This window comes from Lycorma delicatula, chromosome 2 (genome assembly GCF_047948215.1).
Source record: "Lycorma delicatula isolate Av1 chromosome 2, ASM4794821v1, whole genome shotgun sequence".
Lineage (NCBI taxonomy): Eukaryota > Metazoa > Arthropoda > Insecta > Hemiptera > Fulgoridae > Lycorma > Lycorma delicatula.
In genome coordinates, this window is record NC_134456.1 from 455,393 (window position 1) to 481,615 (window position 26,223).

Here is a 26,223-nt window from a genome sequence, read left to right on the forward strand (position 1 = left end):
GTTATTTTTACATATTGTTATTTTTTAATCGTTAACAAATGCGGCTAATAAAGATACGACCTTAATCGGGCGAAATCTGGAGATACTGAGGGTGACCTTGCTCTACAGCCTCACCCCCTTGACCTTTTAAGTTGAAAATTTAACGGCGTCAGCGCTCCATATATAGAAGTAATCCGACCGAGTTTGTTCAAAATCGATCCTCTTGTTCTGTAGATATAAGGATTGCAAGACAGAACGCACACGTACATACGAACATCCGGAAAATTTCCATCTGGGGTTTTTTTTTTGGGGGGGGGGTTCCTTAGGCGTCAAAATGTCAAGTTCCGGTGAAAATCGCATATGCCAAATCGTACCGATTACAATACTTTCCCTTCTAAAGCTATAGCGCTATCTAATGGGGAAAGTAAAAACGTTCTCGTTAAAGATTCGATAGGCAAGAAGAGTTCTACGTGTAAACTTAAGTAAATACCGGTAATATGGCCGTGAGAACTTAGAAAATGATTAATAAATTTTGCATTTTACTAAAAAGTATAAACTTGAACCGTTTTAAAAAACGGTTTTTTTTTAACCGTTATTCGACGAAAATTTGAGAGGAGAGAGCTGAAACGTATCGACTATTTTTTTGTCTCCAGATTATAATTAGTTTTCAATATTATCTTGTTTATTTAACTTTTATATTAGTTAACCTAGTTAATTAATTAATTAAATTTTCATCGGTAAATTTTACGATAAAATAGTGTAACGTCGTTATGTTTAATTGTAGAATGAACGATTCTCGTTGCTATACAATGAGGTAGTATGACCTTGAATTTACAACGCTTCTCTTCTCTTCTTTTCTCTCGTCTGTGCACGTTAACCTTTTAAGATTACTTCCAGCTGCTATAGGAGCCTCGTCTTCGCTTCTTTCCAGTCTTATCTATACCTTTTTAACATACTTGTTTTATACGCGTGTTTACATACGTATACAGTGTTATTCGTGTTCTGTTTATCCAGTCGTTTCAAATGTGGAAACGATTATCTAGTTAATATTATTTCAGTTTTTTTTTTCAAAAATTGTTAATTTAAAAACTTATTTTATCGCGTATATTTTATTTCGTTAGTTCTGGTTTCCTAAATTTTTAGAATATTTAATTTTTTCTCGAAGTATTCCGACCGTTTTGAATATTTTTCATTGACGATTTGCACATTATAAAAGAGTAAAAATTAAAAACATTTTTCAAGTAACATCTTTGTTATTTGTTCCGCGTGATCAACGCACAGTGAAGCGGGATTTTTATACGATTCGGGTTAGTACGGCAAACTTTATGTATGTGAATTATAAATTTCTTTTTCGTCGGATCGTGAAACAAATTGCATCCTGCATACAGGATTTATTAAAAACTCTATCTCTGTTATTTTTTCTTTTGTATTTTCGTATATCGCTGCGGTGATTTCTATTTCTTCTGAACGGTTTTTAAAAAAAAAATATAACAGATCAATAAAGATGGAATAAACTTTAAAATTGTGGAAATATATGTTTATCTTCTCATTTATTGACGTAAATTAAAACTTATTCTGCTGTTGTTACGATCTACCGGCGAATAATAAACTATTATTTTGGTATAGCATTTTCAACGGTAGGTATTTTTTTTTTTTTTTTTTTTAATAATTTAGATCGGCTAGCTATGTCCAACCGGCGGCCCAGATATTCTTTTTGTGTGACCCTTACAGATTTTATATAGATACCTTTTTACGCGTTAAAAACTTAACAAACATTGTAATATATTTTTGTCGAGTAACTGAACTTCTGTGCTACGTATATCGGCTATGACGCTGAATAGCCTAATACAGTTTTAATGGCTGTTTTTTATATTAAACTATTTACAACTCAGCTGGCTCTTATATTCTTAAATGCTTTAACTTATGACGGTAAAGATACACTGTAAAAGATGTGTGTTTTTAAAATAATAGAATTTAAAAATGAGATATATATATATATATATTTTTTTTTTGTCTTCAGTCATTTGACTGGTTTGATGCAGCTCTCCAAGATTCCAAGATTCACATGCCTTAGTATGTGGCCTATAAGTCTGTCTCTTCTTTTAACTATATTTTTCCAAATGCTTCTTTTTTCATCTATTTACCGCAATACCTCCTCATTTGTCACTTTATCCACCCATCTGATTTTTAACATTCTCCTATAGCACCGCATTTCAAAAGCTTCTAATCTTTTCTTCTCAGATACTCCGATCGTCCAAGTTTCACTTCCATATAAAGCGACGCTCCAAACATACACTTTCAAAAATCTTTTCCTGACATTTAAATTAATTTTTGATGTAAACAAATTATATTTCTTACTTAAGGCTCGTTTAGCTTGTGCTATTCGGCATTTTATATCGCTCCTGCTTCGTCCATCTTTAGTAATTCTACTTCCCAAATAACAAAATTCTTCTACCTCCATAATCTTTTCTCCTCCTATTTTCACATTCAGCGGTCCATCTTTGTTATTTCTACTACATTTCATTACTTTTGTTTTGTTCTTGTTTATTTTCACGCGATAGTTCTTGCGTAGGACTTCATCTATGCCGTTCATTGTTTCTTCTAAATCCTTTTTACTCTCGGCTAGAATTACTATATCATCAGCAAATCGTAGCGTCTTTATCTTTTCACCTTGTACTGTTACTCCGAATCTAAATTGTTCTTTAACATCATTAACTGCTACTTCCATGTAAAGATTAAAAAGTAACGGAGATAGGGAACATCCTTGTCGGACTCCCTTTCTTATTAGGGCTTCTTTCTTATGTTCTTCAATCGTTATTGTTGCTGTTTGGTTCCTGTACATGTTAGCAATTGTTCTTCTATCTCTGTATTTGAACCCTAATTTTTTTAAAATGCTGAACATTTTATTCCAGTCTACGTTATCGAAAGCCTTTTCTAGGTCTATAAACGCCAAGTATGTCGGTTCGTTTTTCTTTAATCTTCCTTCTACTATTAATCTGAGGCCTAAAATTGCTTCCCTTGTTCCTATACTTTTCCTGAAACCAAATTGGTCTTCTCCTAACACTTCTTCCACTCTCCTCTCAATTCTTCTGTATAAAATTCTATATGTAAAATATATGTAAAAAAAAAAAAAAAAAAAATATATATATATATATATATATATATATATATATATAAGTTTAGTTAAATTTTTGGGGAATTTGATAAAAACACATCATAAAAAAATATATATATATATTATATTAAAAAATAAAAACTTTCTTATTTTTGAAAAATATTGTTTTATTATACTGAAAACTGTATAATAAAAATATAAGTTAAACAATCTACTTATAACAGGCGGCCGGCCATTTATACCTCTTGTCTACGCGGCGACCGGCTCACTTCACGTTCCTATTATTTTATTTGCCGACTACGATCTTGGGTTGAACATAGTTGATTTAGATGAAGATAGCGTTTTACTTTCCCAAGATAGTCACGTTCCAATTTTAATTGTACATTAATTATATTGTTGATTTTGTGTATTTTTTTGGTTAGACGTTATAATCAAATTTTATAACTACTATTACCTAATTTATTTAGCGGGAGGTAAAGGAATTCTTTTTGATAAAAACGTTTTTCATTTAAAAACTTGTTTATTCTTTTACTTTCTCGGAAAATATAGCTAGAGTAGCTGTATTAAAGAGGAAGGTATGATGATCGTGACAAGAACGGGGCATCAGGTTGTTTTTCAAATCATTGCGTTTTTGGTCCTAAAAATTCATATGTATGCGATTATATGCATCTCATCGCTTTTGGCCTTATATCTCAGAATTGATTTGATTTGAACCGATTTTCTTCAATTTCATAATTTCGTGCTATATATGAGGCATTGATCGTATTCATAGTTCGGCAAATTTGTTACCGACATTGCATGTACAGTATAAATAATCCAAAAAAACTTTCAACAAATCGACGCCCTCTTCAAATTGAAATATAAGTTTTTTGTTTTTTGCTCCTTATCTCCATTCGGTTTTAACGTTTAAAAGAAAATGTTTTGGTATGATTTTATACATCATATATAGGGCTATCAAAAGATACATTTTTCCAAAATTATAAACCCCGAACCTTATTTATTTTTTTTTTGAAAATGTTTACGTTCTTATTTTAACCTTTATTGGAGGGGATGTTAGATTTAGAAAAAAACTTTACTTAAGCAAATTTATTAAGCTTAATCTTTATAATATGAATATTTTTAGAAAACGTTTTCTTAAAATCGATTCTCCATCTGTAAATAATATTATATCTTATTTTTTGGTTATGGCTTTCTTTTAATTTTTATTACCGAAATTTTTTTTTGTATTTTCCTTTTGTCACTTTAAAGGCGTAAAGTTTAGGTAGTTTTGGCTCGTATTATATACCCTGAACCCAAAATAAGAAGAAATATTTTTATTACTATCGTAAAAGTTAGCTTTATTTTTTCAATATTTGTAACAATTCTTTTTTAAATTTTATGTTTTTACGTTAAGGTTCACTCCTTTTTTAAAAAAAACGTTTACTAAATTGTCCCCTCGGTGTAAGGAAAACCGCAAAATCAAAAATTGTTATTTATCTTTTATTTGAAATTGGAAATTTTGACGCTTAAAACTTATTTTAGTAATCATTGTAATCAATAAAAGACCCCCTCCCCCTTCATGGTTGCAGAGGCTCCACAATTTAAAAAATTTGGAATTTTTTTTTTTACTTATATTTACGCGTCATCATATATTTACTATATCATCGGCAAATCGTAGAGTCTTTATCTTTTCACCTTGTACTGTTACTCCGAATCTAAATTGTTCTTTAACATCATTAACTGCTAGTTCCATGTAAAGATTAAAAAGTAATGGGGATAGGGAACATCCTTGTCGGACTCCCTTTCTTATTAGGGCTTCTTTCTTATGCTCTTCAATTGTTACTGTTGCTGTTTGGTTCCTGTACATGTTAGCAATTGTTCTTCTATCTCTGTATATGAACCCTAATTTTTTTAAAGTGCTGAACATTTTATTCCAGTCTACGTTATCGAATGCCTTTTCTAGGTCTATAAACGCCAAGTATGTCGGTTTGTTTTTCTTTAATCTTCCTTCTACTATTAATGCTACATTTGTTAAAAAAGAATATCCATCTATCGAACCAGATATTAGAACCGTTTTCATTTAACTCAACACTATGCTGTATAGCATTATTATGCTAACGGTTTTCATTTTCAGTAAGTAAATCTTCCTTTTAAAAGATTTTTCTTACGATCTATTAAAAAAACAAAATTTACTCTATCAATGGGTTTTTAAATAATAAACCGTAAATATTCTGCGTTTCATCAGCGTATACATATAACTTTTGTACTCAATTTTATTTACGGTCGTCCCGGAGGTAAAAAAAATGTATAAACTCCTAAATTGTGATTTAGAATCGAAAGAATTTGAAGGAATTTAAAACCGAGTAGGGTATAAATAGCGCTGTTTAACGATAACAATTACATTAATTAATGATTATTCTGCGTTCAAAAAATATAATTTACCGTTATTTCACGTATCGACTATTTTAAGGTATTAATGGACTTCTTTAATGACTAGTATCGATTTTAATTTTATAAATTTGTAAAATTAGTAATGTAAAAATTAGAAAATTGTAATCGGATGAAAATATTTGTTATCTTAATGCATTTTTCTTCAATACCCGGTAACCTGTTGAACTATTATCATATCTTCACACGACTGTCCGCTTTCCAATCTTTTTTACTTGCTATAATTTACATGTTGAATACAATTTTTCCAAGCGTTTGCATCTGCTCTATAAACATCTTCTATCGATTGGTTTTTTTTTTACGTCGCTTATCTTAAACGTTGTGTTATTACTCCCGGTTAGCCTTTGACTTGTGCCCGTATCAATTCTATCGGGTTAAAATCGTAACGATATGAAGACTCAACGCCGCTCGGTTTTTTAATTTTGGTATTTCACGTACTTAATAATGAATGTATATTTTTATTTAACCGATTTTACTAATCTTATTAGTTATACTTTTAATATGCCCTCGGTATACGCGATTTTAACCGTTCGGAAATTTCCGATTTTCGGGTCGAAGCGTTTGGAATATTTTCTGTTTTCAGGCACCGGTACGGCCTATTATTCATTATTATGCCGGATCCTTCGGCAACAATTTTTTTAAACCGTTGCGTAAAGCAGTCGCCGTTCATTTGATCGGGATTCTCTTGGGAAGATCTGGATTCAAATACCTATAAACCGCCTTTCAAAAACCCATTTTCATTTCCTAATGCATTACTATTAGTCGTTTATCTTTCCAGCTGGTGTTTTCAACCCGGTCGACAAACCTTTCGTAAAAGAGTCTTCTTATCCGTCCAAACATTTTTCCGTACATGTCCCCCGTTAAGTTTCATCTAATTGATAGTCTTGCTCTCTTCTCGAAATCGTTTAATTTCTCTTAAATATTCCCTACGCCGTGAAATAATATTTTCGCGTTCGATAAATAACGAATTATTTTTGTGGACGTGAAATGAAAATTCATCGATTAAAACACGGTGTAGTTATACTTTTAGAAAAATTTTATTTCAGAATTTATATTCGAGGCGTTTAATGTTTTGTTTCGGTTAGGAAACGCATTATTGAAATAAAACGAATGAACTTTTTCCTAAAACCGCCAACTTTTCGATCGTTTTCACACGGTTTCGAATCTTTGTACGGCTAACGTGTTTACCGTCAATTTTGTGATTCTTTATTATATTAAAAATCGTTCTTGTAATGCTTGTTGCACTCCTTGCTTTCCGAACAATGTCGTCGACTGCAGTTTCAGGGTTATATTGTCTTAAGGTTGTATTACGTTTAGATTTTATTTATTAAGCGTTTGGGACGTCGGTATTAATACAACTGTATAAATTAAGTTTCCACTTACCGACAGTTTAAAAAGTGTAAATCCTAGTACTTTCGGAGCTGTTACTCCATCTTCAGAGATTTTTTAAAAGATGTTAATTTAAATTCAAATCGATAATCGTTTTTAAATTAAACTTTTACGTTTGTAATGTTGTAACGGTCAAGAATAAAATTAATTCGTACGTCAATAAGACAGTAACGTCATGTTTGTAAGATATTTGCGACCGTTATGAAATAGATTTAATATTAAATGAAATGTTACCGACCTATTAATAATTTAATTATTATATAATTTGTTTATAAAGGATATCATTATAGAATCTGACGTGTTCGTTCATCGATTTATTATTATTATTATTATTATTTAAATATATATGAAATTTTTGTAAGATGCTGGTTTTATAATAATTATTATTATATTCTAATATTTTAATATATTCGTCGGGGTTATAATCGTTCGGTTTATAAAATATGTTTGGCGAAATTAGATTTTTCTTTATTATTTTTAATAATACAACGAATGTGTTATATTTAATTCTTATGGCGGAGTAACAGCTCCGAAAGTAAAAAGGATTTACACTTTTTAAAATGTTGGTAGGTGGAAATCTAATTTATACAATTGTATATACGTTGCTGAATAGTTTTTTTTTTTTTGGCTATTTAAGGGCTTTCTCGGTTTAGTTTCACGACAGATTTGTTAAAACCCGATCGGTACAAAAACAAGGGTAAATTAAAATTAGTAAATAAACCAAATAAAATAGTAATGAAAATGAACTTAATACTGTATCGTAACGTATGAAATAATCCGATAACGCATACCGAAATACTTTCTTTAGCTAAATTAGAATAACGAATTGAAGTATTACGATTGATGTTATCGTATTTAAACATCGATAACAAGTACTCGACAAAATTTTTAATCGCTTATCATCGATATGCCACGGCGCCAGACAAGCGATAAATTACGGTACATTATTATAAGCGTAAAACAATTATTGTACTTGCACGCGCAAGTGACAGAACGATTCGACCTAGACTACCGAGATATAACTCGTATATGCTGAATTCATACTTTATCTGCCGCACAGTTTCGTGACGAGAATTGGTTAATAGAATTTAAAGTACAAGATTATTATTTTTTTTATTAGACAATAATTTACGTTAATGTTTATTTAGCGTAAATATACAGTGTTTACGTATAGTACAAGTCAATTTGTATTTTTATTTGAAAATCCTTACCTACCGATCGATGTTGTTTCCATACGTTAGGGGCGATGAGGGAAGCTTAACTCCAGATTTTTAACATCCCCCTCCCCCAGAATTTTGAAAAACTCAAAAAGTTTTTGAAATGCGTTTTTCTCTGAATCTATGCGTTTTAGAGAAACGTTTTACAAACAAAAAATGTAGAGGACATTCTCTTCTACAATTAACGTCTTTAAAATTATGCCGTATAATTTGAAATTGAAATGCTAGGTGGCGCTGAAGTTGTAAAAAACGTGTTTTTTCACCGGAAAAAATTGTTTTTCGTCTGTATTGCATTATTGCATTTGGAAAAGTCGTTAATCTCAAAAAAACAAACCACTTTTATTTAAACAATTTTCTTGTACGCGTTAAAAAATTTATCAAATCGGCTTTGAATGTAATGTTTGTTTAACTGTAAAATATTGGTTATACCTAATTCAGTTAGCTTATATATAGTTCAAGTAAATAGATTGTGCGTACGAGTGTTCAGACGGCTGATTCACAAGCATCTCTGTAAATAAAAGAAATACGCATCGTTAATATTCAGTTACCGCACGCTATTATATTTTACAAAACTTTTACGTAAATTTTAAATTTAAATAAATTAAGACACGTTAAACGACCGTTGAATATTTTTTACCTTGTTCGATACATCTGATATCCCGTAAGTATTTTATTCTTTAAAATCGTTTATTTTTACGTAGTTTCCTTGAATTTTTTAAGAGTTATGAAATTGTCAGTTTTCAACAACAGTAACAGCCGACTAATATTTTAGATTAAATTTTTATATAAATAAATAATAAATAAATTCAATTCGGATTTCGTCATCTGATCGCGAGTAATCCGATTAATATTAATATTGTAAGGCAGAATTTTTTTTTTCTATTCGCTTCTCGATAATTTGATTCAATAGTATCCGTTACGGTACCGTTTTTCCATTCCTGTTGACTCGTTTTATCGATGGCTTTTAAGCGTAAAATTTTTAACATTAGTTATTTTCAAAGTAGTATTTTCCGATTTTCTTTATTTTTTATTTGTTCACAAATTAACTCGATCGGATCGAGTTCACGATGATAGGGAGGTAATCGAACCGCGGTTTTACCACTGGATCTTGCCGATTCATCAATTTTATACGCATTAAACTTCCTTTTAATAAGTTAAACCCTTTACAGCGATCGAACCTTAAGTTCATCCTGTTCAAATATCGCTCCTTTTGAACTAAGCCGCATTTTGATATCGTCGTTCTTTTTCCGAGACGCGGCTGGAAACTTTTCCTTTTTACACGAACGATAAGGGTGTTGTCAAACACGATAACCGAATCGTCTTCCAAAAGAGATATCGCATCGTTAAACCGTTTCTAAAAAGTTCATCTCGTTATAATAGTCTCCTGTAGATTTAGATCCAAAAATCTAGAGACCGCCGTTGATAAACCCCGATATCACTACCGATGTGCGTAATTATGAGACGCCTACCTTTACTCGACGGAGCCTTATTACGGGTTGATAAGCCGTACAGAAAGGCTTCTTTTGACGAATTCGTAGATCTATCTTTACAAACGAAACTTTTCGTGCGGCCTTCGTCGACCCAAGTTTCATCGTATGATATATTCTACGGCCTTCTTATCTCATCTCGGTGAGAGTCTTCGGCATACGACGATATCATCCCTGTCAATTAAAGTTCTTTCGCGACCCCGTTTTTCGCATTTAAAATTCGTACTTTTTAACAACGTATAGAAAGTTTTTCTTCGGAAATCTGGTAGATCGTTATCGTCATATATAATGTAGGCGGTTCGTTCTAAAATAAAACTCGTGTACTTTTTTACGAATCTTGTTTTTTTCGAAATCGTCAACTTTTTTTCAGTCGACCCGCGAGGTTTTGTTATCTTAGGAGATCGTAATTCAGTAGTAGATGTATACTCGTAAATCACATCGCACACTGAATCGGTACAACTTACAGATAAGTTGTACTTAAGTTGTTGTACTTACAGTACAACTTACTTAATGTTAGCGGTTTTATTAACGCCATCGGATTACTTTGTATTTCGCTTTTGTAAGCGTTTAAAATGTTTTTTTCCACGACTTAAGAGCTTTTTTCCAAGGGGATATCAATAATCGTGCACTATTATCAGCTGAATTTGTTTCGGACGTGGTGTCAAAATAATGGTGTAACTCAAGTCGTACAGCCGGCCTCCGTGGTGCAAGTGGTAGCGTCTCGGCCTTTCATCCGGAGGCCCCGGGTTCGAATCCCGATCAGGCGTGACCTTTTTCACACGCTACAAAAATTTTATTCATCTCGTTTTAAGCGATACGTAACGGTGGATCTGGAGGTTAAAAAAAAAGTCGTACAGACACAAATCTAAGAATACACTATACTCGCGTTCCGGTAAACTTAAAAAAATGCATTATATTAACTGTAAATAAAACATTAGAATAAATAAGTAACGGAAACGCAAAAATCGAGCGCGAGTACAAAAGAATGATCGTATGAAAAGATCAGGAATTTTAATAATAGAACTGAGAACATATAACGTTATAAAACGTTTGATTACACAACTGCTATTTAAGTAATTGAACTCTAGTATAATTATAAATAACGTTTACAGTATTGTATTAGATATGGCCGTATTGTGAATCGGCACTCGGCAGAATCACGACTCGCTCAACAAACGCAACGTTTGTTTAGTCTTCGCTCTATAAGCTAATGAATACAGTATCGATGGGTTTTATAAATTACGATCAAATATTAAGCGTTAACGAAATTCATTTGAGGTGTATATGTTTACGCGTTATTCCTCGCACAACCGGATTATTATAATATCTTAAAGAAATACGCGGAAGGAATTTAAAACCAGGTGGGATATAAATAGCGCTGTTTAACGATAACATTACAATAATTAATGATTATAAGCAAGTTTTGCTGACAAATCAATTGGAAGTTCTTGACTGTATACATCCGGTTATGTTAGATATTTATTTTTTAGGGTCGCGTTGTTACTTCTGAAAATTTATTTCAGAAGTTTGTTAATACAAAGTTGTTTCCGAGCGTTGTTGATTTATTCATTAAAACGTTTTTTTTTATTTTAAGGAACCGTATTCGTTTTGTAATTTTTCTTCAAAATGTTAAATCGATAATTCCCGGGTATTTTGTATACTAATAAATAAGCCGCTGATTTAAGGTCTGGAATTAAGAAAATATTTTTTTTTTAAATTTCCAATAGGTAATTTTAAATTATATTTTAGTTTAAAACGTATTTGTATGCGGTAAAAAATTTACTGTTTTAATGGAAAATCACTGTTTTGACAGAGAATTATTTTTTTATACCGCTCACCGATCTGAGTTCAGTCATCTATATAGTTTTATCTTTTTCTTTCTCTTCTCTATAATGAAGGTTTGCGCGGTAAATAGGACTTCTTGACAACTTATTTTTATTTGCCTAATAATTTATTATAAAACACTGAAAAATACAAGGAATGTTCAGGGGGGAAAACCAGTGTAAACCCGGTTTTTTCTTGTTGAAAAATCAATGTATTTTTTCTATCTTTATTCTGCGCTTAACCCGCACTTTCAGGAAAAGTATAGGGACAAGGGAACCAATTTTAGGCCTCAGATTAATAGTAGAAGGAAGATTAAAGAAAAACAAACCAACATATTTGGCGTTTATAGACCTAGAAAAGGCTTTCGATAACGTAGACTGGAATAAAATGTTCAGCATTTTAAAAAAATTAGGCTTCAAATACAGAGATAGAAGAACAATTGCTAACATGTACAGGAACCAAACAGCAACAGTAGCAATTGAAGAACATAAGAAAGAAGCCATAATAAGAAAGGGAGTCCGACAAGGATGTTCTCTATCTCCGTTACTTTTTAATCTTTACATGGAACTAGCAGTTAATGATGTTAAAGAACAATTTAGATTCGGAGTAACAGTACAAGGTGAAAAGATAAAGATGCTACGATTTGCTGATGATATAGTAATTCTAGCCGAGATTAAAAGGATTTAGAAGGAACAATGAACGGCATAGATGAAGTCCTACGCAAGAACTATCGCGTGAAAATAAACAAGAACAAAACAAAAGTAATGAAATGTAGTAGAAATAACAAAGATGGACCGCTGAATGTGAAAATAGGAGGAGAAAAGATTATGGAGGTAGAACAATTTTGTTATTTGGGAAGTAAAATTACTAAAGATGGACGAAGCAGGAGCGATATAAAATGCCGAATAGCACAAGCTAAACGAGCCTTCAGTAAGAAATATAAGTTGTTTACATCAAAAATGAATTTAAATGTCAGGAAAAGATTTTTGAAAGTGTATGTTTGGAGTGTCGCTTTATATGGAAGTGAAACTTGGACGATCGGAGTATCTGAGAAGAAAAGATTAGAAGCTTTTGAAATGCGGTGCTATAGGAGAATGTTAAAAATCAGACGGGTGGGTAAAGTGACAAATGAAGAGGTATTGCGGCAAATAGATGAAGAAAGTAGCATTTGGAAAAATATAGTTAAAAGAAGAGACAGACTTATAGGCCACATACTAAGGCATCCTGGAATAGTCGCTTTAATTTTGGAAGGACAGGTAGAAGGAAAAAACTGTGTAGGCAGGCCACGTTTGGAGTATGTAAAACAAATTGTTAGGGATGTAGGGTGTAGAAGGTATACTGAAATGAAACGACTAGCACTAGATAGGGAATCTTGGAGAGCTGCATCAAACCAGTCAAATGACTGAAGACAAAAAAAAAAAAACAAAAAAAAACCCGCATTTATATTTTCCACGTTTCCAGAATTTTCTTATTTTATTTTACCGATATGAGAAAAATATATTCATTGTCGTATTTTAAACCGAGGGTTTCGTACCTAATTTGTGCTTAAAAATATTTGGATTATTTTAAAAAAAAAGCTCGTTATAGGAAGATGCGTTATATTTTGTCACTGTACTTATTTGAATCGAAGACGTCTGTCAAATTCTTCTAAACTTCGGAAATTCCTTTATGGTGGCTTGAATAAAGAATACGGGATTTTTTTAAATATTTACTACGTAATAATCCCTAATTGTACATTTTAGGCGACTGGAACAATCTCCCGTAAAATGTACAGTTTAGGCGGTTGTTTCACTATTCGGTCGTTTCCTGCATTCTGTTTTTCAATGGATTCTCATTTACGACATTATTTTATCTCGCCAAGTTGTCCGTGATCTTCCTCGCTTCTTATTTCCACTGGAATTTTGTTACAAACTTCTTTATATAGATAGCGTATCGTTGCGATGTTTTTAAAATTGAACGGTAATAAATAATTTTTAAACCTGACGGATCTTTTTCAGAATTCCGCCCCCTCCCAAAAAAAACAAAAAACCACTTAATTTTTTAACAAATCGGCCAAAAATTGATGTATTTTTAATACCCGATAAGAATTAGGTGCGAATGCATGTTTCAAAATTTTTTTTTTTTTGTCTTCAGTCATTTGACTGGTTTGATGCAGCTCTCCAAGATTCCCTATCTAGTGCTAGTCGTTTCATTTCAGTATACCCTCTACATCCTACATCCCCGACAATTTGTTTTACATATTCCAAACGTGGCATGCCTACACAATTTTTCCCTTCTACCTGTCCTTCCAAAATTAAAGCGACTATTCCAGGATGCCTTAGTATGTGGCCTATAAGTCTGTCTCTTCTTTTAACTATATTTTTCCAAATGCTTCTTTCTTCATCTATTTGCCGCAATACCTCTTCATTTGTCACTTTATCCACCCATCTGATTTTTAACATTCTCCTGTAACACCGCATTTCAAAAGCTTCTAATCTTTTCTTTTCAGATACTCCGATTGACCAAGTTTCACTTCCATATAAAGCGACACTCCAAACATACACTTTCAAAAATCTTTTCGTGACATTTAAATTCATTTTTGATGTAAACAAATTATATTTCTTACTGAAGGCTCGTTTAGCTTGTGCTATTCGGCATTTTATATCGCTCCTGCTTCGTCCATCTTTAGTAATTCTACTTCCCAAATAACAAAATTCTTCTACCTCCATAATCTTTTCTCCTCCTATTTTCACATTCAGCGGTCCATCTTTGTTATTTCTACTACATTTCATTACTTTTGTTTTGTTCTTGTTTATTTTCACGCGATAGTTCTTGCGTAGGACTTCATCTATGCCGTTCATTGTTTCTTCTAAATCCTTTTTACTCTCGGCTAGAATTACTATATCAGCAAATCGTAGCATCTTTATCTTTTCACCTTGTACTGTTACTCCGAATCTAAATTGTTCTTTAACATCATTAACCGCTAGTTCCATGTAAAGATTAAAAAGTAACGGAGATAGGGAACATCCTTGTCGGACTCCCTTTCTTATTATGGCTTCTTTCTTATGTTCTTCGATTGCTACTGTTGCTGTTTGGTTCCTGTACAAGTTAGCAATTGTTCTTCTATCTCTGTATTTGAACCCTAATTTTTTTAAAATGCTGAACATTTTATTCCAGTCTACGTTATCGAATGCCTTTTCTAGGTCTATAAACGCCAAGTATGTTGGTTGTTTCAAAATAGCAGGAAATATTGATATTAACAATAACCTGGTTGGAGAAATAACCTTCCTTTCTTTTTCCTTTTTAGCCTCCGGTAATTGACGTTCAGATATTGCTTTAGAGTATGACATATACGAGTGTAGTAGAGTCTCAGTTCGACCGTTCCTGAGATGTACGGCTAATCGAAACCCGACCGCCAAAGAACACCGGTATCCACGATCTAGTATTCAAATGCGTGTAAAAATAACCGACTTTACTAGGAATTGAAGGCCGGAACTCTCGACTTCCAAATCGACTGATTCGGGAAGACCGCTAGACCGCTAGACCGACCCGGTGGAGAAATAACGTAACAATCCGACAACGCACTAACGTGGTCTTTTATATCGTTCATTTTAAACATTCTCCATATTAACGTATTTTACATAATAAAAATATGAGCATTATCGCTTGTAATTATAGATACAAATTATAAATACTCGTATAATCAACCAAACTTCTCCTACGCTCGTTTCGATCGCCAACTTTGACTAATTAACAGTAATTTTTTGATTTTTTAAATAATAAATAATTGCGGTAATTACGGAATTTATTATTTAAATATTCATATATTGAAGAGTTATACGGAGGAAATGAATTAGAAAATGGTTTTATAGAGGAAGAAGAGGAAGTTGAGGAGGATGAAATGGGAGAAACAATACTGAGATCTGAATTTAAGAGAGCATTAAAAGATTTAAATGGCAGAAAGGCTCCTGGAATAGACGGAATACCTGTAGAATTACTGCGCAGTGCAGGTGAGGAAGCGATTGATAGATTATACAAACTGGTGTGTAATATTTATGAAAAAGGCGAAATTCCGTCAGACTTCAAAAAAAGTGTTATAGTAATGATACCAAAGAAAGCAGGGGCAGATAAATGTGAAGAATACAGATCAATTAGTTTAACTAGTCATGCATCAAAAATCTTAACTAGAATTTTATACAGAAGAATTGAGAGGAGAGTGGAGGAAGTGTTAAGAGAAGACCGATTTGGTTTCAGGAAAAGTATAGGGACAAGGGAAGCAATTTTAGGCCTCAGATTAATAGTAGAAGGAAGATTAAAGAAAAACAAACCGACATACTTGGCGTTTATAGACCTAGAAAAGGCATTCGATAACGTAGACTGGAATAAAATGTTCAGCATTTTAAAAAAATTAGGGTTCAAATACAGAGATAGAAGAACAATTGCTAACATGTACAGGAACCAAACAGCAACAGTAGCAATCGAAGAACATAAGAAAGAAGCCATAATAAGAAAGGGAGTCCGACAAGGATGTTCCCTATCTCCGTTACTTTTTAATCTTTACATGGAACTAGCGGTTAATGATGTTAAAGAACAATTTAGATTCGGAGTAACAGTACAAGGTGAAAAGATAAAGATGCTACGATTTGCTGATATAGTAATTCTAGCCGAGAGTAAAAAGGATTTAGAAGAAACAATGAACGGCATAGATGAAGTCCTACGCAAGAACTATCGCGTGAAAATAAACAAGAACAAAACAAAAGTAATGAAATGTAGTAGAAATAACAAAGATGGACCGCTGAATGTGAAAATAGGAGGAGAAAAGATTATGGAGGTAGAAGAATTTTGTTATTTGGGAAGTAGAATTACTAAAGACGGACGAAGCAGGAGCGATATAAAATGCCGAATAGCACAAGCTAAACGAGCCTTCAGTAAGAAATATAAGTTGTTTACATCAAAAATTAATTTAAATGTCAGGAAAAGATTTTTGAAAGTGTATGTTTGGAGTGTCGCTTTATATGGAAGTGAAACTTGGACGATCGGAGTATCTGAGAAGAAAAGGTTAGAAGCTTTTGAAATGCGGTGCTATAGGAGAATGTTAAAAATCAGACGGGTGGATAAAGTGACAAATGAAGAGGTATTGCGGCAAATAGATGAAGAAAGAGGCGTTTGGAAAAATGTAGTTAAAAGAAGAGACAGACTTATAGGCCACATACTAAGGCATCCTGGAATAGTCGCTTTAATTTTGGAAGGACAGGTAGAAGGGAAAAATTGTGTAGGCAGGCCACGTTTGGAGTATGTAAAACAAATTGTTAGGGATGTAGGGTGTAGAGGGTATACTGAAATGAAACGACTAGCACTAGACAGGGAATCGTGGAGAGCTGCATCAAACCAGTCAAATGACTGAAGACAAAAAAAAAAAAAAAAAATATTCAGAACATTATTGTTAATCAGTAAGGTTAGCGAACGCGGGTTAAGTTTGGTTAGATCATAAAATATATGTATAAATGTTTATATCTGGTTATTATTTCTTCTGTAATAAATGATTATATTATGGTTATTTCCCTTATAACAAATTTTTCTTTCAATATATTTTGTTTACGTTGAATTTTTATTTTTTACTTTGAAACGTGCATATTCCCACCTAATTCTTATTAAATATTAAAACACATCAATTTTTGGCCGATTTGTTAAAAAATTAAGTGTTTTTTTTTGCTGGTGGGGGGAAGGAATTCCATAAAATTTCCAACCTGACAAATAAATTTTGTAAGCGTATTATTTATTATATTTGAAGTACGCTGTTTGAATAAGCGCGTTTATGAACATCTCACGTGAGGTTTTTTTTAAAATACGACTAAGATAAGTAAATGTATTTATTCCTGTCGTCTTGCTTTTTGGTTGTTAGCGAAGAAAGACGCTACTATTCCAACTGGTTAGGGGTTCTACGTCGACGAGCACAACTTAACTGACACGAATGGTATGCGAAACTTCCACACCGGTCCGCATAACTACATCAAACAGCATCTTGTCTTCCTTCGTAATTATTTATTTAATGTCTTATTTTTAACCTTTCCATGTTTGCACGTGCCGTTTAGTATCATTAATGTAATATACTTCCGTATTTTTTTTTTTTTTACGTCGACTCTTTATTGACACATTTATATTTTTTTGTTTAATTCTTTGACGCTTAATTTTTATACTTTTAAATCAAGTCGACTTTTTTACTCGAGCCAAGTTTCGGTCAGTTTTTTCATCGAGCAATTTTCGATAACCACGTTACGCCTCCGAGATATATTTTAGCAAGCGGGAATGTTGTAGGCGATTATACTTGACCTAAATAGTTATAAAAACGAAAAATAAACTGATAGTATTTCAATGAGAGACGAAAGAAGGGGCCTTTTTAAAACCCCTAATATTTTTAATTAAGATTTTATTTTCCAAATTTCTATGTACAGGGTTTTTCTCTCTTGAATGCACTGAGGTATTATGAATAAAAAATCGAATGAATCTGGGAATTTAGGTAGAGGTTAAAAAAGCTATATTTTTCGAAAATAACTGACATTTTGTTGCTAGAGGGTATAAATTTTGATATGTTTTCAGACATTTAAGATGGATGACTGAAATGTAATGCACACTGGAATTTAAGCGGACAACAAATTGTTGCACAAAGCGACTGTTGTTACCAAATTGTAGTTATTTCTTCGACTGCTGAGCTGAAAGCTTAACTTAAGACTAAAGCGCTTATCTGATTACTCAGACCTCCTAGGTCTTTCTAATTCAAAAAAATATTACAAATAAAACCTTGAAAATAAACGTTTTTGGTTTTATCATTTGCTAAAATCCTGAATGTATTTCATTATTTTAAGATTTAGTGTTATACGATAGTAATATTTGAGGAGTTTGTTTATTAGCTTTTACAAAGTCGAGTTTTTAAGTTTTGTTGACAATTTTCCGGCGATTACCGTTGTTGATTAGGCTTTTTGTTATTAAATGTGACAAGGTTATGGTAGAAATTAATTCATTTTATAATCCATTATTTATCATTTTCAGTGAAATTGTAAAATATTTTTTTCGGTTTCATAAAATTTATTTATATTTACTTTGGAAAGTTATTTTCTTCAGGATTTTGTTAATTGTTTGTCGCAACAATTTCCTTACTCTCTTCGGATCACCGGGTATGGAAAGTCATTGAAAATTGTGATGTTAAATGCATTCTGAATGTTTCAAAACTTCCCTTTCTGTTTTACGCATTCGCTTATGGATTAATTAAATATGTATAACATTCCACAACGTCGATAGCGAATAGATCATTTTGAAAAATTCATTAAATTATTCTTGATGGTCAAGTAAATGAGGATTTTAGTTCTGCGTGGAAAACCCACTGTTCCTGTTTTCTTTTAAAATTTAAGTAATAAATAGATTTTAATTGTCTAGTAATTTTTTTGTGTTTTACTCTTTGTTGGCGAGTAACTTGAATATGAGTACTCTTTTACTAATAAGAAGTCGTATAGTACTGAAGTTGTTCACTCCTGTTTAGTGCCTGTAAGCACCCTTACTCAGATATTACAGTAATCGAGTGAAAAAACTAAGCCCTCTTTTCTAGTTTTTCAAAGTATAAAAAACTTTCTTACTTGCACTATAATTTAAGTGAACTTTTTATTGGTATTTAAATATTAATTTATGCGCATGCATTAAGTTAATTTAATGCTTTCCACTGCTAAGTTTTTCCATTTCAAATATGTCTTTAATGTTAGATTAATAATTTGAAAATAAAATAAATTTCACAGAGTTTAATTTTTTATTCTGTGTGTGTTTCCTTTGCGTTGTTCGATAATATGTGCCGAGTGTGAATACAGTTAACGATGTATGCAGTTTATTAGGTTGAACGATGAATTCTAGAACTCTTGCGATTTCCTCTATACCGTTCCTTCTCAAATAACTTTGGTGCTTGATTGTTTCTCTATCATTCTGTCATCTGGCTCTATGCCTTCCGCTTTCATGTTCACCTCCATGTTTTTAACTTTGTTTCATTTATTCTTTTGAAATACTTAATCTGGCCAATTTGCTCAATCTTCTGTATTTAGATTTTTGCTCTTAGCTCTATTCTTATCCTCTCATTTCTAATGTCAATTTCTCCTTCGTGGAATATTTGTGACAAACATTCAACTCGGTGAGAAGGAAGTTATTTTCAATGTAGCAGGTACACTTGTTTTGGATGTCTGTTTTTATAAGTATAAAAGGCTTTTTACATAGCTGCCATATAGGAAACAATTTCCATGTGATCCGTAGACAGAGCCACCGATCTGAAAACTAAAACGATGCAGTAATCCTAAAGATTTCCATATCCTTAGCTCAGATCCCTAGCTGTAACCCTATAAGCTGTAAAGTGGTGAATTTGATTTTTTACTTTAAGAATAACAATTTCTTCAAATTTTATTTTTGAAAAGTCAGTTGTCATGATAATTTTGAGAGTTTTATGTAGAGAGATGGTTCATCGGTCTTTTTATGATGTTTCTGTTTGTGACAATGGTTTTTTAATCGTAAATCAAACCAAATAATTTTCAATTAAATGGGGTTTTAAAAACCTTTTCATAATGTTTATAGTTGCTTTAAATCATCTTCATTGACTTGGCTGCAATTTTCTTTTTACTTTGGGATCACTTAATAGTTTCATTTTTAAAAATTAATGAGATATGTATTTAGGATATGATTGATGAGCATTTAAATCGTGTCTATTCTTTTAATATATCCTTGTTGTGTGTGTTTTTTTCTGTATTTTGTTATTTTGAGTATGTTAAAATGCGGTCCTTTTTTGTATGTGTAAAGTATCAGGATTATTGTTAATGTTGGAAGATAATAAAAAAACTTCTTCAAATGCTAGATATATCTCATACAGCCAAGTGTCTTGAGGAGTCATCTATTTGGTCTCAAGAGTTATTTTTTTTTCATTAGATTTAAACTTTCTGTTCTGTGATTTCCTTAAATGTGTGCATCATTGCAGATTAAAAACGTCAGACTGTATACATTTCACTTGTCTCCTATTTTCTTGCCAACAAATAGCTGCTTGTGATGTGAAGTTTACCCCGCCATGTCGTAACAGCAAATCTATAAGCCATTACTTATAGTACATTGAATTTTAGATTGTGTAGGAAGATAAAACTTTTGGATTTATTTGTTTATTATAAATTTTTATTGTTTTTAATATTTTCTATTGTTATTTAATTTTTATATTATAACTAGCTGAATTATATATGTTTATTTTTCTATTCATTCTTATTACTTTTTTGTTTCAGCATATCCAAATCTGTTATTTGCAACTTCAAAGGACATACGTTTTGCCAATGTATCTCGATCTATTAAACCTGTCACGCTTGTTAAGGTACATTATTAAATATTATTAACACGATTAAATAGCATGAATTACTGTGTAGAATATTGCTAGTTATGTTAGCAATGAGTTATCCATATAACTAACTATCTTTTATTTGTTGGAAAGTTAATACTTCACGGAAGACTTTTGAAAGCAGGCTTTTTTTTGTATCTGCAAATTAGCATAAGAAGAATTATATTTTAAATTCTAATATTTGAGCACAAAAATGTTTAGATTTTGAAAATTAAATCTAATCTTTCAGAGGTAATGATTTTTTTTTGTTGCTAATTTTTTGTTTTTCTATGGTTCCTTATTTGAATTTATAAATTAAATTTACACTTTCCTGCATTAAAAGTCGTAAACAGTTGGACAATGAGGTACTCATATTTATATATATATTGTATGTGTGTGCGTACACAAAAACAACACCATTTATTTAGTTGTGAAGCCATTTCTTTGATCGAGTTATCGACTCCATTTTTTTGAGTTGCGGAGTTAGAAAGAAATAGTATTCGTAACCTAATGCCTTTCTCAATTCTGTGTTTAAGACATCACCAACAGTCATGTTATATCTATTGAGTATTTCCAATTCATTATTATGAATGCTCAGTGTTAATTAATTTATATTTTTATTTGGAGGTCGGATTATTATATTCTACAGCCGATGTCAAAGAGAGGAGGAGAGAGAAAGAGGAGAAGACATTAAAAGTATAATAAAATTGCTAGGTTAGGATAAAGGGATTACTGTAGGAAGAAGGAAAATAAACATTTACGGTCGCATGATGTTGGAGATGATACAAGATATTTGATAGATGATTTCAAAATTATTAAACTATTATGAAAATGAACATTAAGAAAACAAAAATAATGAAGGTAGAAGAAAAACCGATGAATTTCTGCACAAAATAAATAATTGGACAAATAAATGGTCAATTTTTTATTGAACATTGTACATGTACTTAGAAATAATGTTAAAAGAAAACTGAAGCTATATTAAGAATTATAACAGCAATGTCTAAATGTACGATAAGAAAAAAAGAAAGGCTGAGAAAATGTGGACATAAAGGAAGATTAAACGGGCAGTTAAGATTGCAAAACAAAAAAGTAATATGAAGAGTGAACGAGAATAAAAGCTTGGTCATAACAATTCAGAATAGAGATCTAAACAGCCAGAACGTCATTAGGAGAGGAGAAAGATAGATTAAAATTGCGATAGAAAGATCACTAGAAGGTGTAATAAAGAGAGGGCATAACAAATTTTAAATGTTGACAAAGTAAAAGGAAATGGGACTATCAAGAACTCAAAAGTTTAGCTTGAGGTAAAAGAAAGTAGTGGCGGGTGATAACGGACCTACCTGAGGGCAGATAACCTTATAATGATGACCTGAATATATTGGGCTATTTGGTCTGTAGACTGTTTTGTACTGTTCTTTTATAAAAAGAATTAATCTTTTTTCTCACTTCTGGTGTCACATTTAATTAATGTGAAGGTATTTGTACTTTTATTTTCTTGTGTGTTTATCAGTGTGATACTTGCTTTGAATCTTGGTTATCTATATATATGTTTAATCAAGTATTTCAGCCATTATTTCTTTGTAATTATTAATTGTAGCTAATTGCTTTACGTAATTTAGTTCCATTTTAAAATTTCTGTTATTTGTGAGTTGTATATATCATTAATTGAAAAGTATTAGTATGATATATAGGTAAAAAATGAAAGTAATGCTATACATGTAAGTATGAAAGTAGTGTATGTATGTATATATATATATATATATATGTGTACATGTATACATGCATACATAAGATGATAAGATATATATATATATATATATCTTTTACTGAATCATATCCAATCTTAATAAAATATTTGTTTTTGATTGTAATGTCATTGTCAATTATATTAGATATTATATATGTTGAGCCAAATATGTTTATTGGAGGTTGAGTTAAAAAGTTTTTTTATTTATTTTTGTGATACTATTTTCTCGAAACAATTTATTATAATAATTAATTCTGAATGTTTTCTGGAAATGATTAATATTTTTTAATATGATATCCTTTATTTTATTCATGTATTTTCTTTTTTGGTGGATCCATTGAATTAACGTAATCATTATTATCGGTACATAAATTTATTTTATTTCTACAATCTGTGTTGTACATTGGGACAGGTGTGTTTGATTTTATTGTTGTAATGTTATTGTCATACGATTTATTTTTAAGTTTATTATTGTGCAGATTGAATTATTTTTATGTTTTCTTGTTTGAGTGCTGTTTGACATTGTTGCAGATATGATTTTCATTCTTATGATATTTTATTATATGTAGGTCTAGTTTATTTTTCTGGCTTTGGCCGATGAAGTGCCGAAATGTGCAAAAATACTCCTGCAAGAAAGTGTGGGTTTTCTATAAATAGGTAAAATTTGTTGCATGTAGTGAAAAGGTCTATCATTTTATGGCTTGCTTATTTTTTTTTTTTATTTGTCGAACAAAAATTTCTCTTATCTTCTTGTTGCTCATTTAGTTTTTCTTACTGTAACTATGTATTTAACTGCCTTGTAACACACATTAAAGTCATATTTATGTAAATGCGGTAGAAGTAAAGTGAAATTTCTATTTATTTTACATTTTATGATATTTTTTTTTGTCTTCAGTCATTTGACTGGTTTGATGCAGCTCTCCAAGATTCCCTATCTAGTGCTAGTCGTTTCATTTCAGTATACCCTCTACATCCTACATCCCTAACAATTTGTTTTACATATTCCAAACGTGGCCTGCCTACACAATTGTTTCCTTCTACCTGTCCTTCCAATATTAAAGCGACCATTCCAGGATGCCTTAGTATGTGGCCTATAAGTCTGTCTCTTCTTTTAACTATATTTTTCCAAACGCTTCTTTCTTCATCTATTTGCCGCAATATCTCTTCATTTGTTGCTTTATCCACCCGTCTGATTTTTAACATTCTCCTATAGCACCGCATTTCAAAAGCTTCTAATCTTTTCTTCTCAGATACTTCGATCGTCCAAGTTTCACTTGCATATAAAGCGACACTCCAAACATACACTTTCAAAAATCTTTTCCTGACATTTAAATTAATTTTTGATGTAAACAAATTATATTTCTTACTGAAGGCTCGTTTCGCTTGTGCTATTCGGCATTTTATATCGCTCCTGCTTCGTCCATCTTTAGTAATTCTACTTCCCAAATAACAAAATTCTTCTACCTCCATAATCTTTTCTCCTCCTATTTCCACATTCAGTGGTCCATCTTTGTTATTTCTACTACATTTCATTACTTTTGTTTTTTTCTTATTTATTTTCACGCGACAGATCTTGCGTAGGACTTCATCTATGCCGTTCATTGTTTCTTCTAAATCCTTTTTACTCTCGGCTAGAATAACTATATCATCAGCAAATCGTAGCATCTTTATCTTTTCACCTTGTACTATTACTCCGAATCTAAATTATTCTTTAACATCATTAACTGCTAGTTCCACGTAAAGATTAAAAAGTAATGGAGATAGGGAACATCCTTGTTGGACTCCCTTTCTTATTACAGCTTCTTTCATATCATAAAAAGAATGTTATTATTTTTTATGATATTAAAAAATAATAACATAATTTTTTTCAAAATGTTCAGTATTGGCATGTGTCCATAATCGTGCTTTGTTTATTGCATCTTTGATTCTACAATTTCATTTTGATGATTATGGTAATTTAATAAACCATTTTTATAATATCATATTTATTTAGTTTTATTTTTCCTTAAAAATGGAAGGAGATCTAAAAATCAGATTTTTATTATTTGATTTGTATGTTTTCAGCACACTTTGAGATGTGTAAAAATACATATAAAAATGTTGAATGTTTTTTAATCCATGTGTTATCTGCAATCACTCAAAACCAATAAAATTGATGCGATTGGATTATACAATAAAAGTTGTAAGAAACATGAATGACTGATAAGGATTTGACCATTTTGGGTAAAACATTGTTTTAAGTACCACTGAAATTTTAATTGTTAATTGGTCTTCTTAAAAATGTGAAACAGGAAATATGGAGCAATTATCTATTTTCCAATGATTTGTTTACTAAATATTATTGTAGAATTATATTATAGTTTTATTTAAGTTTAAATTTGGGGCGGGGGGCAATTTAAAATAATTGAACTTTCTGAAAATTTCTAATTTATGGTAGTTATAATTTTTTTCTTATTTTAAGGAGGAAATTATATGTTGTAAATGTTTACAGCGAAGTGAAGTAGTGTTGTGGATTGTTCACTTAATATTACAATCTAACTTTAATAAACTGAACTTATTTAAGGTTCCAAGGTTACTTTTTAGATTGGCTGAGTCTGTCATCAATTTGTGTGACGTTCCAAATTCTTATGAATTATTAGGAATATAATTATGTGTAATAATTGAGTAAGTGAACTGGAATCCAGTTTGTTGGATAAATAACAATAACATTTTCTTTTCTCCTTGTGACAACATATCTGAGGCAATATCACATAGTTTTACTTAGTATTTTAAACTAACTAAATGAATTTTACGGCAATATAATGACATATCACAATATGTTGCCGACTAAACAGTTAAAGGTAGTTACATACAAATTATAAAAGCGTTCAACTTAAAAGAGGCGTCCCCATCTTTTAGTTTAGTCTATAAATAATGTTTATTGACAAACATTTAGATAATAATTTACTGAAGGTGTTGAAAATGATGTCCATCTACTTCTATGCTATGCAGTTGTCAACACATTTGACCGTGTTCCTGGCTACTCAAGTTAGCTGTACTATGTCATGGCATCGTTAATCTTTGTTTCCAATTACTGCAGGGTGTGTGTACTGCTCCTATAAACAATTTCTTTTAAGTAACCCCATAGAAAGAAGTCTGGACTAGTCAGATCGAGACCTTAGTGGCCACAATCCTGTAGAAATAATGCTTCCACCAAAAAATTCTGTAGCATCTCTGTAGTAGAGGCAGCTGTATGGCAAGTGATGCCATCCTGTTGCAGCCAGCAGGTCACGCTCATCCTTTTGGAGTAAGGCAATGAACTGTAAGATAATTTCTCGGTAGGTGGCAGCATCCACAGTTTTAAAAAAAAAAAAACAAGAGTTTTAGTAGTATTATTTATTGCCTTGAAATCACACAACATATGCCTTTTTTGTGGGTGTAGGGGAGGTTCAAAGAAAATGTGCAGATTTTCAGTACCGCGGGTCCAGTACTTCTGACTGTTAACACACCCACCAAGGTGAAATCGTGCTTCATCTGTGAAAAATACTTGATCTAAAATGCCACTGTTGTCTTGAATGAAGTTCTTGAACGATTGATGGTAGCGGACCCGTTTAGCATAATCAGCATTATTTAGCGCATGGAAAACCTGCATTTTGATATCAGCATTCTCACTGCAGTGTGGGCTAGACCTAGTGAAA

At 31.6% G+C, this 26,223-nt stretch overlaps 1 protein-coding gene across 1 annotated transcript in view; it reads left to right on the plus strand.

Annotated features, from left to right (window-relative positions):
• arr (low-density lipoprotein receptor-related protein 6) overlaps positions 1-26,223 on the plus strand; it is a 174,783-nt gene that overhangs the window by 67,988 nt on the left and 80,572 nt on the right. Inside the window, exon 2 of the mRNA XM_075357774.1 lies at positions 20,708-20,793. Coding sequence (XP_075213889.1) covers positions 20,708-20,793 — 86 coding nt within the window. The remainder of the gene's footprint in view (positions 1-20,707; positions 20,794-26,223) is intronic.